General features: G+C 34.0%; 1 protein-coding gene across 3 annotated transcripts in view; it reads left to right on the top strand.

The window, feature by feature from the left end:
• RUNDC3B (RUN domain containing 3B) overlaps positions 1-15719 on the top strand; it is a 144331-nt gene that overhangs the window by 52681 nt on the left and 75931 nt on the right. For all 3 annotated transcript variants that reach the window (XM_040644295.1, XM_040644294.1, XM_040644296.1), the window contains one exon: positions 9886-9971. In XM_040644295.1, the coding sequence (XP_040500229.1) occupies positions 9886-9971 (86 nt within the window). The remainder of the gene's footprint in view (positions 1-9885; positions 9972-15719) is intronic.

Below are 15719 nucleotides of genomic sequence, written 5' to 3'. Positions count from 1 at the left end.
GAAGCTAGTCATTATGAATTCTTTTTTGAGAAGCACAATAAAATATTTCTTCTTCTGTGAAGTTTCTACATTTCTTGAGTTACCTAAACCAGTGGCTGTCAGTGTCCTGAAGAACCCTGGTGATTCATAATGTCAAAAGTCTTTTCATGTAGTACCAAGATGTTATTTGCCTTTTTCCTTTTGTTGACACTTGCACTGCTGATACAGAAACAATGGTGGCAGAATTGCTGGTTCCTTAGCATGAATTAAAGCAGTGGCATCTAACTACTAGTAATCATTAAGTTTTTCCCACTGTACTTAGTCAAAAAAAAAAAAAAAGAAAGAAAGAAAGGAAGGAAGGAAAAGAAAAAAGAAAGGCCAGTTCCTCTCAAAAATGTCCATGATGGTGCAGTAAACATTATTAATTTTATTAAATCTCAACCTTTGAGTGCCTATCTTTTTAATATCCTGAGTATTAAAATGGAAAGTATGCATAAAGCATTTGCAGCATACTGAAATATGATGGTTGTTTCAAGGAGAAGTACTCATGTAGTTTGAATTGTGAGCTGAATTAGACACTTTTGTCATGTAATACTATTTTTACTTAAAAGAAAAGCATACAAACTATAGTTTTTTCGACTTAGGCATTTGGTAGAATTTTCTTGAATAAAAATGAACAAAGTGAGCCTGTTAATTCAAGGGAAACAGCTGACAGCATTGGTTGCCAATGGTAAAATTAAAACTTTCAAGTAAAAATTAGAATCTTGGAAAACTTGTATTCACCATCTTAAGCCTAATAGTTTCCCTGTACTTACAGACTTTTCTGATAATAATGATGTTGATATTAGCAAATATATTTTTAAATTGTTTACTGAAATGTGTTAGCATTTGGTAAATCTGCAAAACTCATAATTTCCAAATGATCAATGCATAGAATTATAAAATCATGCATGGGTAAAAGATCTATTTAGATAATGTATTTAATGAAATACAGTATGAAAAGTTCATTGGCATGGTTATATTTTTCATGTTTCAGTTAGCCTTTTAGAAATTATCAGTTACAGGGGCGCCTGGGTGGCACAGCGGTTAAAGCGTCTGCCTTCGGCTCAGGGTGTGATCCTGGTGTTCCGGGATCAAGCCCCACATCGGGCTCCTCCGCTATGAGCCTGCTTCTTCCTCTCCCATTCCCCCTGCTTGTGTTCCGTCTCTCGCTGGCTGTCTCTATCTCTGTCAAATAAATAAAATCTTAAAAAAAAAAAAATTATCAGTTACTGAGTTTTAATGTAGAATTAAAGGGGAATATCCACTATCATCTGAAAAGGCTGTAAGAGATTCCCTTTTGCAACTATGTATCTATGTGAGGCTAGATAGCCTTCAAATGCTTCAACTAAAACAACAATTATAACAGATTATATGCAGCAGCAGGTCCCTAGTTCTCTTTTATTAAGCCATACATTAAAAATATTTGAAAAAATGTAAAACAGACCCACTTTTGTCACTAATATTTTTGTTTAGGAAAAGATAGTTATTTTTCAAAAATATTTATGTTAACATATAATGGGTTTATTTATTTTTTTAATTACCTAATATTTTAGAAGTTTCCAGTTTTGACTTGTAATACAGTAAATATCAATAGATATAACCCATATGAAAGCACTCTGGAGTCTCCAATAGTTTTTAAGATTATAAAAAGTCTGAGCTGCTCATATAAGCTGTATCAGCTTTGGTTTACGAGTTTTATTTTTTTATTGGATTGTCATACTAGGTTCCTTACTATTTTTGGCACTTAAGAATTACAGAATGAAACCTAAGTAGAAAGTATAGATTGAAAATAGATAATGTACAGTTTTAAGATCAAGACATAATTCATTATTTCATAGTTACAAACTTACAAATTATGTGTCTATAATAAATGAAAGTATAACAATCATCTTTAAAAAGTATAGTTTCCGAGTTTATTGTTCCTGCATCTATTTTTATTTAGGATATTTTTTCTTCTGGAAAATTATTGGTTAGTAAAATTGATAAAGGTATATTGAAATTAAATATTTTGTAAAACAAAAACTGAATAAGTTTTAAAAAAAGATTTGTAATATTTAAATTTAGTGAGAAGATTAGAAATATACTTAAACATTTCTAAATTTATAATGTGGAAGTATATTTTTGGGTAAAGTTGATAGCTATGATTTTTATCACCTTGTGAAGACTAAAGCCATAGAGTTCACTGTCTAAAACTGCTGCTCCCTCCTTCACTTCCTTCTGCCAATCTAACCAGAGGGCTGTGAGCAACAGTTAACTTTCGGTTTCAGTGCCTTCTAACTTTTTTAGATTCACACTTTTTCAAGCCAAATGCCTTCATTTTTAAGTCAATCATAGCTAGATTTTTAAAAATATTTTTTCTTATAGATGTCTAAATCTTGTGTTTTATATTAACAACTTTCTTCTTAAACATAATATTGTCACAGTAGTCCTTTAGCCTCTATTTTCTCACACTCTTGACTTTATGCATTTATTTACTTTCTAATTGATTGACTACAGGCTTAAAAAATGTGCAATCTGAATTCTCCTTTGCATCTCCTTTGAGTTTATATCATTTTTCCTTTTATGTTTTCCTTCTGGTTTAAGAATACTATCTTGGTTTCTGTAGGTTAAGATTAAAAGGCAAACTATAATTTGAATGAATCAAGTCTATGCAAATAGAAAGTACTCCAGGTGGCACATACACTTTATTTTCTTATTTTCAAATTAAAAGAAGGAGGAATTAACATGACAAGTGTATTTTAAGCCCCTTCAACATAGGAGAGAGTATATTTATAGAACTAGCATATACCAAAATACAAAAGGTAATTGAGAAGCTAACAAACATTAGAAATGTAGCATTTGGATCTGGGTGGAGCACAGAAATGCAAACCCCAGCTGACCACCTTTCTTAATGAGACTTTTGGGACTAAGCCCTATGTTACAAGATGCTGCCCAGCAGAGAGAGTTAATACTTATTCTGTAAAAAAACAAAAACAAACAAACAAACAAAAAAGCCAAAAAAACAGTGTTGAGTATGAAAATATCACAGAACAATCATGTTCCAAATCCTGCTTTTATATCTTTGTTTGGCTGAGGCCTCAAACAGATTCCATTTAGTGGGGAAAGAGAGGTCTATGATGTGCCTGGCGATGCTGGGAAAAGTCTGCAAGCAAAGATTACTTTTGTCTTTATTCATTGCAGTGGGTAGAGCAAAGTACTTAATCTACTCAGTAAATCACACCTGCCAACTGTCAGAATTGAAGGATTAAGTAAATACTTCAGATGGCTGGTTTACTGAGCCTTTGAGCTGCTTTCTAGAGTGACCAGTAGCCTATATAGTATCCATCTCATTCAGCCTTGACACTTGTGAATACAGAACCACAGCACCAAATTTACCTGCTAAACAATGTGCAACTCCATACACTTGGGACCCAAACAGATCTCCATTTTTGAATTCTATGTAAGAAGCAGAATACCTTTGATTATACCTTTAGGGCTATGTGGATGACATTTTAAGCAGTGGAAGACAAGATACCTTACAGAGAATGACTAATTCAGTATAGAAACATTCTTTAAATTTAGTTTTGATTGAATCAGGATTGTCTGTGTCCTAGAACTACTGTACAATTTAGATTCACATCATAGAAACTTGCCACCATGGGAGATCTGATACTTAATCACTAAGCTGAGATCTGTGAAATGCTGACAGTCCCTTTCTTTGCTCAGTCCATGAGCAGCTGAGCCTATTTTCTAGGGCTTAAACAAAGCCTAACAATGGAATAGAATAATTGAATTGAAGATCATGTCCGTAATCTTTCCATCTCACATCTCAGATACATTGGCAGCCATTTTTTCCACAATATGCAGACGTTCTGGGAATCGATTTCTGTATACGGGATTTCTTTTTTTTTTTTTAGGTTTTATTTATTTGAGAGAGAGAGCATGAGCAAGGGAGAGGAGCAGAGGGAGAGTGAGCAGACTCCCCTCTGAGCAGGGAGCCCACTGCAAGGCTTGATCCCAAGACCCTGAGATCATGACCTGAGCCAAAGGCAGATGCTTAACCAACTGAGCCACCCAGGCACCCCATGGGATTTCTTATTTAAGTTTCAGATTAGAATTAGCACTCTAAGAAACCTAACTTCATCTCAGCAGGCATTTCACTCCCTTCTGAACACACCCACCTTTCCCATCTGTTATTGGGCTGATTACTTATAAGCATAATGTATGATTTCTGACAGAAACTCCCCTAATTGGATCCTTGATTACTACTGTTATTTATTTTACAGATATTTCCATTGAATTTTCTTAGTATTCCCATGGATTTCAAGCTCAAGAAATCCTTTTCCTCCTTTCGTTTTTGTTGTTGGTTTTGGCCTCTGGAATATAAGCTTTGTGCTGTTCTTGAGTTCTTCATGCCTTCCTGCTTGTCTTACGAAGTTTTTTCTTTTTCTTTGTTTTTAAGAACAGCTCTTGTTTGTGGCTGAGTTAGGCTTTCCTGGTTTGTGGTTGCTTACCCTGTACATTTGTTCTGTTCTTGAGTTTAACGTATTAGACCAATTTCAGAATATGCTGATCACATCAGTCATTCATATATTCATGCATCTTTTCATCAGATAAATTTTTATTGAGCACCTATACCATGTCAGCACTGTGAATGTAGTCCTTAACACATTCTTAGGACAGAAATCCCTAATCCCTCCTGGTCTTTTCGGGGTGTCATCCTCTTGTTCACTTTTTCCTTTGTTCAAAAGCTGACTTAGTCACTGCTTTTTCTTAGAGGCAGGTTAGCCAAATTTTCTATGGAAAGAGGCTAAGGTGGGGTCAGAGGGGTTATTAATCACGGATACACCAGAGTGATCAAATACTAGAACTTTACGGTAAGGTATAGATTTGTGAAGATGCCATTTTTATAATCATTCTCTATTACTAACTCACAAATCTATCTATCTCTTTAAACCACCACTTGTTTCCTATCCTTAGACTTCCATTGTGATGGTTCCAAACCTGGAAGAGTGTCAGACATATTTGGGAAGCTTTAAAAATAAAGAAAGTTTCTCAGGCAGAAACTAGACGTATTCTCATTCTGCCCATTTGTCTTATACTCTCTCCATTTTAAATACTAACTTCCTATGAGTCTTTATAAAATGCCATTTTCCTCATATTATTCCTTTTCCCCACTTGTCACTGTTGCCTCTAATGCCTATTAGCAATGAGCAAGTTACTTATCTACTTGAATTTTCTCCAAGTATTCAACAAGTATATATTGAGTACCTGCTGTGTGCTAGAAACTGTTATAAATACTGATGATACAGTGACACTGGTGAAAAGATGGCAGAGAACAAATGTTATGTATGTTATATTTTAGTAATGTAACAAATATATATGTAATATAATCTATGGGGCCATGAAAAAATGAAACAGTTTAAGAGATTAGAAAGTGAACAGAGTGGTGAAAGAAAGCACTCTTTTAGACAGTGTAGGTAGAAAAGGCTTATGTGAGACAATCACATTTGAGCCAGGATGTGAATTATGGGAGGAAATGTGCTGTGCAAATAGTGAACAGAGGAAACAAGGTATATTAACAGTTGAGATATTTTTCTCAGTTCAATGAGGAGGTACTTAAGGGTTTCTTTCTTTTAGTTTTTTTTTTTTAAAAGATAGAGTACTATAATCTAATTTACTTTTCAAAAAGATCCACCAAGTGCAGTATGGGGCAGGCATAGAGAGAGAGAGTCATGTTAGAAGGATATAACTAGAGTCAAAAAACCCAGATGATCCTAGAGGTGAGAAATGAACCAGTTTCTGCTTCTAGTGATGACAGAATAGCTTATATCAGAGCAACCCTTCTGCCAAGAACAGCTGTAAAGGTTGGATAAAATATGCAAAGCAACAAATTTAAGACCTAAGAGAACAACAAAGGTATGAGGACTGCAGTAGCCACAGTACTGGAGAGAAGGATAGTACTTGAGGTGAGCCCTACATTCATCTTGGCTTTTAGCCTAAGGGCATTTGTCTGTTCACATCATTGGTGTAGAGTCTAATCAGAGATCTCTGGGTTTTTTTTTTTACCAGGACTTAATATATTGAGAGAACAGCAGACATATGTGTCTGAGGTTATACATGCAGTTTTCCTATGAGCTGTTTGCCAGCTCTAAGCCACCTTAAGCACAGAGCAGAAGTTTCATTAACCAAGCTGAAAGCAGCAGGTAGGAGGCTAAAAAAAGCTGACTGAAGATTTCACAGTCTTGTTCTGGAGAGACAGAAGTTAGAGTTCAAGGTCAAACACGTTGGAGGGGCCCTGTTAAGTACTGTAGGCTTTTATTTGAGATCCTAAAAAGGCTCTACGTTGGGAGTAAGGGAAATTCAGATGAAGACCAGCCCAAAAAAGGCCTAAAAGTGGTGCCCTTAAATAGTGCAAAGTGATTTTCAAGTACACTCCTTGCCTACTCGAAGAAAAAGAAATCTATTCTAAGGAAAGGTAGCATTAGTGCAGCTACAAACTTTTATATGCAATGTCCAGTATTCAATCAAAAACCACTACACGTATCAAGAAACAAGATCAAGTGACCAAAACTAAGAAATATAAAAAAGAAAACTGAAACAGACCTATGGGAGATGCAGATAATGAACTTTTAAGTAACTATAGTAGAAAATATAAATAAAGACTAGTAGTACCAGAGAACTGGAGTATATAATAAAGTTTAAATAGAAAACTACAAAATATTCAGTTATACCAAACATAGAACCTACACAAAAATTGATCCTTGGCTGAGTTGTAATTCATCTCCATGAATTTCAGATTGAAATAACCTAAAGTGTGTTCTCTAACGACAATGGAATTAAGCTATAATTAATAACAAGAAGATAACCAGAAAATGCTTATGTGAGCCATCATTGAGAAGGACGTCTGAATAACTCACAGATGCAAGAAGCAATTACAGCTAAAATTGAAAAATTATGTGGAAAGTAGTGACAGTGAAAATATAACATGTAAAAACTTGTGCTTAGAGGAAAATAGGCTTAAATATAGGCTCTTATGTATATAAAAAAAAAGACTAAAGGCTAAAAATCAGGGATCATAGTTTTCATCTGAAAAGTTATTTAAACAAAGTAATATACTCAAAAAGAAGGAAAGAAATAATGAGCAAAAATTGAATTAAATGAAAAAAATGTACACTAGAAGAAAATCAACTAAAAAACTTGGTGGTTTTAAAAAGATTAACACAATTGATAAGCTTCTAGCAAGACTATTCATAAAGAGAAAAAAAGAGATTATAAATTACCAATATCAGGAATAAAGAAGAGGCCAAACAACCCTGTAGACCCTATAGGCATTAAAAATCCTAAAAGGATATTATGAATAACTTCATACCTATAAATTTTAAAATTTGGATGAAATGGGAAAATTCTTTGAAAAAAATTCTCAAACTAACATAAAAAGGAAAAAAACATCTGAATATTCTGATATCCACTAGAGAAATTGAATCTATAGTTGAAGTCTTCCCCTTGCAGACCCCATTTTAAATTTATTCTTATGGATTTGTAAGAATTATTTGTATTTTAAAAATGAGTCTTTCGTCAGATGCATGTAGTGCAGATATCTTTGCCTACTCTGTAATTTGTCTTTTGTTCTCTTAAATGATTACAGTTTATCCCCTGAAACAGGGGGGAAAGTAGAGTATATAGGTTTTTATTCAATTAGGTTGGTTGGTTTGGTGGTGAGATGTTTCCTATCTTCTTGATTTGTCTATTTTTTGTTTCTTCATAGAGAAAAGTAGGAATAGTACTGTAACCTAACAATTCTTGGGAAAGTTAAATATCTTTTTTTTAGTTTGTTTGTTTTAAGATTTATTACTTTATTTGAGAGAGAGCAAGAACATGAGCAGGGGGAGGGGCAAGGAGAATGAGACTCTCAAGCAGACTCCCGGATGAGCACAGAGCCGAAAGGGGGCTCAGTCTTTAAACCCTGAGATCCTGACCTGGGCTGAAATCAAGAGTTAGACACTTAACTGACTGAGCCATCCAGGTGCCCCCGGAAGATTAAATATCTTGATGTATATAAATATCTTACTGTATCTTAAAACAGAGCCAAGTATATATTAATTACAGCCTTAAGAAGCATTGACCGCTTTTTATTTATTTATTTTTCAAAAATCTTCAGTGATAAAGAAATGAATATTTGTGCCTCTGGAGGAAAAAAAACAAAACATTAAGTGGTTCACCATTACCCAACTGATAAAGTCTAAAATCTTAAACTGGTTTTTTGACTTCCCCACCTCGTGGCCCCAACAACATTTATGTCTGTTTATCTTTTGTTCTAGTAAAGGTTCTTTTGTTGAAAGAAAAGAAACCGTTAAAATTAGCGCAGTGTATTATTACAATGTAATAGAGAATTCCACAAACATCCAAAGACAGGAAATTAGGTGCAGCCCAGTTTTGCATGGATTGAAATTAATAAATCAGGAAGCAGGACTTTCTCCACATTTCTTATCTAGCAATAGCACAGTCTCCTGTGTCTAACTTTCTCTAGAGAGCAACTTTCCCAGCTTCTGCTCTGGTGAAATCTTAGCCTTTTGATTCAAGCCACCACTACCAGCCTCCTTGTCTTTCAAAGGAAATTTCAAGAGAGAAACTCGGGATTTCTGACCAATGGTTCGTCTCTTCCTTCCTGTTAGGTCAGCCACAGCTAATTGTAGGTTCCCTAAGACTTACTCTGCAGAAACAATGGACTGAGCACTGTGCAAGCTAAAAGGGCTTTTAAGCTTGATGGGCAAATTGACTGCCATGCTAATCACACCCCTATCATTCCTTTGTTTCCCAACAATACTACTGCTTCTAGTTGGTCAGGTTTTACCACTGTCTAGATTGACTGCTTTTTGATCCTTCCCATCCAGAAGTTTGGTAAATTCCCTAGAGTTGTAGACATTTCTAAAGAATGCTTTTTTTTCCTCCAGATGGGTAGTTGACCATCATATATATTGATTAGTGTCACCTTTATTCTCAACTGCCATTGCAGTGTTTTGATTTTATATCTCCTTAATCTTCACGGATTTTCTGGAGTTTTGTGGGAGAGCTGAGTGAAAATGAAAGTAAGCGAATCAAAAAATTCTCATTACAAATATGACCTCTAATATTCTTTCATTCTAAACAAAGAGTCCAGGGGAAATGCTTTGGATTATTAAAAAAATGAATTGGTTTGTCTCAATTATTGAATGATATTACCCCTTTCAAAAGTAAAATTAAATTATTCACATTTAGTCAGAATTGTCTGTTTCTTTGTTTCTGCTAGAATATGGTTCTGAGTAATTTTGCTGTGCATTTTTTTTTCCATCTTAATATTCAGTAATAGTTTTTAGAATGTCCTGGGTGCAAACTCAGTAATTCATGATTTGGATGGATGATAAATAATGAAATTTGGTTCATTATTAGTTATCTAAAACCTCCCTCTGGAAGGATAGGTGGGACATTTTCTTAAACAAATGGAGTGACAGCAATTAAATTTTTTTTTTTTTTTTAGGAGAATGGACTCTGTTCATGTTTTATAAGGGAACTCATTTTAATTAGCATGTTGATTTGGGCATTGAGGTAGAAAGTTACAAAAAGAAATCTCTGATCCAATATTCATAGTTATGTCCCTTCCGAGGACAGAAGGTTAGTATGATATACTGTATCCTATATCTCTAGAGAAACAAAGGTATACTATATGTAATCAAAATTTACCTGTTCTTATCTAATACTTAAATATTTTTTAGCCTTTATCAAATGTATATTTTGACTGAGTTCTTTACATATTAAAATGCTTATATTTTTTATGACAGCGGGCAAAATATTTCTTTAACTTGTAATTTTTTTTTTTCACATTTGATTCTTTCTTCTTCCTTGTAGGGTAGAGCCTGGATCAGAGTAGCACTCATGGAAAAGCATTTATCTGAATACATCTCTACAGCTCTGAGAGACTTCAAAACAACCAGGTTTAAATGGCCTTTTGATTTTCAAATATGTATTTAAAACAGTCACCTAAAGATTAGAAATAAAAACGGAATGAAGATTCATTCCTTTCTAAAGTCCTCAACTATTTTATTTCCTCTTTTTTGCACTACTTAGGTAAATCCACTGTCTTCTCAGGAAAATGCCATTCATCAGCTAAACATACATCCACTTGGGTTTATCTTTTCAGGCTTCACATTATGCCTAGAATATCTTTTCTCTGAATCATTTCTGTTTCTTACACTTTTAATACTTGAAATTTTCATTCTTTCCACAGACTTTTCCATGACCAATTACTTTGAAGGAAAGTCTAACCATGAAATTCCTATAGCATTCTTCCTTTTTCCACATTTTATTTCTTAGTTTTAATTCGTATATGTAACTAACGATCGCTCACTTGTCTTTTTAGGACAGCCTATACCAGTGTTGTTTTTCTTAGGTTATGTTCACCTAAGAGATGACATGCTGTGCCATGTGAAAAACAGGACTTTAGTATTTTTTTACAGTGGTAGTAAAAAACATATCAGGACAACAGGCATTCCTATAAAATCCTGGTCTACTAATCTCTGTTTATAGCTTTTGTTAAAGAAACCACTTTTCTCCATTTCAAAAGTATCTGTAAATGAAAACATTCAATAATTTCAATACTTTAAACATGTACTCTTTAACACATTGGCCACTAACCACATGCCACTATGTAAAGTAATATTCATTAAGAGTAAGTAAAATGACTAAATCACTCCTTCAGTTGCCATATATCACATTTTAGGTGTTCAGTAGACATGTGCGGCTACCAAACTGCACAGCACAGCTGCATAAGCTTCTGTTGGACCACACTGCCTTAGACGCTTCTAGATTACCCTACTGATTTCTACCTCATAAAGCATATTTGTGAAAGAGAAGAAGAGAGTGACAACAATAAACCAGTTTTGATAGAGGAAATTAGGTCCATAGGTAAAGAAGTCGTATATCTGGAATCTTAATTTCCATGACTTTGGAAATTAACACCGTATTTGGCATTTTGGATTTTGAGAAAATCTGGGCATTTATTACGGTGCATTCTTTTTTTGTTTGTTTTGTTTCCCACTTTACTTAGATATAATTGACATACTGTGTAAGTTTAAGGTACGCATGTTGGTTTGATATACTTACATACTACAAAATGATTGCGGCCACATCATTAACCAGCACCTCTATCATGGCACATAATTATTTGATATATAATTATTGAATTCTTTTATAGCAATATGATTCTTTAGGGATATTTCCAAAGGTGGGCAGTGAAATGATGATTATCTCTTAGATGTTTGAAATGAACTTCATGAAATGAAAAATCTGTTTCTTCTATTTGTTGTCACCAGTAAATGAGTTTAATTATGAAAGATACTAAATATTAAGGATACTAAATGTTTGAAAATAATAGTACCGGAATCTCATAGATCAAACCCAAAAATCCTAAATTAATGAAATCAAATTCAAATTTATACAATAATCATCTCCGGTGCAATAACAAGGTTGCATTAAAGTTATGGTAGTCTTCTGAGTAAAAATTAAAGCACTAATAATCTAAGTTGTTACTCTTGTTTCTTAGATAATTGGGTGGGGTGGAAATAATTCTTGAATAGATTATTTTTAGAATGAGTAGTTCAAATATTTAAAGGGAAATGCTTTTTGCCTTGTTCTGAAGTATTAGCTGTCCTTTTTGGTAAAAAGGAAATGATTCAGCTCAAAAAAGTCCATGAAGTAAAAATACACTAGTAACAATATATAAGCATATATTATTCAAACAGAAACATGGCTTAAGAAGTGTTTTTACACACATACATGCGAATATATAATGTTTATATATATACACACACATAGTATTTAAATGTGAATATAATGGCTCTAATTCCCAGGAAATGAAGTAAGGAGTTATTTCAGAATTCTCATTTCAGGAGTTAACTGAAAAACACAGTTGCAAAGTCTTCCCTTTTTTGTTTTTAACTATTTACACTGTTTTTTTTTTTGTTTTTTTTTTTTACTGAAATCAAACCAAAGAAACTTCTTAATTTATAAGTAAACTTAATTGTGAACCTCTAGCCAAAGCGTATCTATTATTTGGAAGATAAGGTTTGTAAAATACAAGCAAACTTTTGGGAAGAATAGTTACACCTTACCTTTTGTCTGGATGCTGCCTGATATAAGTACTTGTAGAACAATGAGAAATGATCTCTGATCCTTTAGGAATCTTGAGAGTTTCTGAATCAAGTGATTTCTTCTTGTTCTACTCTTCAAAGATTAAGAGTAATGACTAAAATGGTGATACAAAGTGTTTACCCCAGGACAGAAGGAGGAGCTACATGAGCTAAGACAGGCAAGCTTGAGAATACTAATCAGTGGAAATCCAAGGATAAGATTGGGTGGAAGAAGTATGGGGATGAGAAATACAGTAAATCCTCTGGTAGGAGTACATCATGTGGCTCCATAGTATTAGAGAAATTCAAGTGATTTTTTTATTTTTATAAGGTGGAGGATGTCTTAGTGAACAATTGAAAACAACCCTTGCAGAGTTTCATTGTTTAGGGATTGAGGTGTTACTGGGAAATAGCCAGGGTTGGATGGTTGGTGGACTTGAGATTCGAATCCAAGCTAAAAAAAAAAAGAAAGAAAGAAAGAAAAAGAAAAGAATAGTGGGGAATTGTTTTGGTAGTTTACTGGGAATATTGAGAAATAGAGAATAAGGTAAAGTAGGTAAGGTGGAAACTGAATTAATTTGCTCCAAGTTTTAATTTGTCCCCACCCACAGACTGAAAAATAATTAGAAAAGTTAAGCTAAGAAACACAAATATGACACTTGAAACAAGATTGAAAACATTCTGATAAGAATTTGAAGTAGCAAATATGGAAAATACAAAGAAGAGATAAAATTAGTTTTATGGAGATGTGTTTGTTACTTTACAACTGTACCACAGTACTTAATTTATAATGACAAAAGTTGTGCTCAGAAGAAATATCAATTTTCTTGATGTTATAGTAGGACTAAGAGAAGGAAGGAGTAGAGTATAAAAAAAACTTCAAAAATTACTGAGCTCTCACAGAGTGAAAAAGGAGTTGATAATACTTTCTCACTTATAGAAAAGTAGATAGTGAAAAATTAATATATCTTTCAAGAGCTAAGAAGGACTTTTGGAATCCGAATCTATTTAAAAGTTTTACATTATTAAGATGAAAAACATTAGTAAAAGTTGCTTGTATACTGCTGCCTCCTGGCATATACAAAAATTACTGAAAATGGATCTGACTTACATGGAAAATTCTTAGAGGAAAACATAAATGTAAATCTTCATTACCTTGGATTAAGAATAGTTTCCTGGATATAATACCAAATACACAAGCCACAAAAGAAAAAAATAGATAAATGGACATAATCAAATTTTAAAACTTTGTGCTTTGAAGAATACCATCAAGAAAGTGAAAAGATGACCCAAAGAATGGGAGAAAATGTTTGCAAAGCCTATGTCTGATAAGAGACTTCTATCTAGAATATAAATAAAGAACTGTTACAACTTAGAAATAAAAAAACATTTTAAAATAGGCAAAGAACTGAATAGGCATTTTTCCAAAGATATACAGCTGACCAATAAACACATAAAAGATGCTCAGTATTCATTAACCATCAGGAAATTGCAAATCAAAACCACACTGTGATGCTACTGCACACCCACTAGGATGGCTAAAATCAAACACATAATAACAAGTATTGGCAAGGATCTGGAAAAATTGAAACCCTCATACATTGATAGTAGAAAAGCAGAATGATGCGCAGCCCCTTTGAAAAACAGTCCGGCAATTCCTCAAAAGGTTAAACATAGATTTACCATATGACCTTGCACGGGACTCCTATATATGTACGTATATGTATTTCCAAGAGAATTGAACATGTGTTCATGAAAAGTGTCTATACAAATGTTCATAGTAGCATTATTCATAATAGCCAAAAAGTGGAAACAACCTAAATGTCCCATCAACTGATGAATGAATGAATAAATAATGTGTATTCCATGCAGTGGAATGACCTTCAGCCATACAAAGAAATGAAGTGCTGCTTCTGCTACTACTGATACTTGCTTGTGTGCTCACTCAGTGTGGATGACCTGGTATCTCCTTTGTGAAGTGGCAGCCGAGGAGACTCCGAAATTCTCCACGGTGGATGAAAAGCCCAAGGCAGAAGTCAAGACTGAGAAAAATAATCATACTAATTGGCACGTGGTGGGCCAGGATGGTTCCGTGGTGCAGTGTAAATTAGGAGGCCTAGAACACTAAGCAAACTAATGAAAGCCTCTGTGTACCACAGGGTTTGTCTATGAGGCAGATCAGATTCCCACTTGAAAGGCAGCCCATCAGTGAAGCAGACACACCTGCACAATTAGAAATAGAGAATGAAGATAAAATGGGTGTGTTCCAGCAGCAGCAGCAGCAGCAGGTGTCTACTAAAGAAGGAACTCGCTACTTTACTCCAGAACTGTCTTCCTACAGACCAAAAATACATTCTCTGTTAAACAAAACAAAAACAACGTAATTTGGTTCCCTCACATCCTGACTGCTGCATGATAGTTCCATTTTTTCATTTTCCCCTTTCCCATTCCTTTACTCTAAAGTAACTGGCATATTTGCACTAGCAGATTGCACTTTTTTTGTACTAAATGTCCGGTGGTATATTTTCATTGACATCAAATCAAGACGGGATGGGGAAAAGTAATGACTCTGTGAAAATACGCGCATTCTCCATGCTCATGCTCATTCAGCTCTTTATATTCCAGTAAATTGTTTTGTTTTCACTGTTTAACCAAAAAAAGAACATGAAAATTCTGGCATACCTTGTTTGGAGAATTTTATTGTTTTTCATTTATTATTATAAAATGAAGGACAGTTTTATAACATTTTTGTACATAAATGTTAAATGTAGGGTAATCTGTCTTTAGGTAGAAATTAATTAGTCTGTAAGATGAATCCTAGATAGTTTTCCCTTCATCAAGCATCTTGTCTAAATAAACTTCTTATTTAAAAAAAAAAAAAGAAGTACTGATATATGCTACAACATGGATAAACTTTGAAAACATTTTACTGTCCACGAGCCATGCAAGCAGTAATTCCTGGAAACAAGTAAGGAAAACCTTAAGGGTATATTTGATGTTATTCTGTTGTAAAAGTAAGAATAATCTTCTTGGTCATATTGAACTTACCATAAATGAATGCTTTTATTCCTAGCATCAAACATACTGTAAGCATATTCTTTTTGTTCTTTTGTTGTTGTGTTGGAATGTCTCTTCTCCTGTCAGAGGCCACCTTCTTCTGGCTCCTATCCCCATTCACCTCTTCCATTAGTTATCACCTTTCTCTTATCTCATTCTTAATCTCTTTCCCACTGTTGGATCATTCCCACACATATAGAAACATATGCTGCTATCTCCTACCTTGAAGAGAAGACTTCTCCATTGAACCTGTATTTCCTTCTGCTCATTTCCATGTTCTGCTTCATCACCTCACTTCTCAAAAAATGTTGATATATACTGTCATCATTTCCTTACCTTAGAGTCACTCTTGTATCTACTCTTGTGCAGTGTCTGTCCCACTCCACCAAGGATAATTTTTTAAAGGATACCAATAATATACAAGCTACAAATGGCTATTTCTCCTGTCCATACTTTACACCATTGCCCAGCTAAACCAGTTAGATACCTCCCCTTTCT

The sequence above is a fragment of the Ursus maritimus genome, unplaced genomic scaffold (genome assembly GCF_017311325.1).
Source record: "Ursus maritimus isolate PB19 unplaced genomic scaffold, ASM1731132v1 scaffold_3, whole genome shotgun sequence".
Lineage (NCBI taxonomy): Eukaryota > Metazoa > Chordata > Mammalia > Carnivora > Ursidae > Ursus > Ursus maritimus.
The sequence above is the reverse complement of the archived record's forward strand: the minus strand, read 5'-3'. Positions and strand labels throughout refer to the sequence as shown.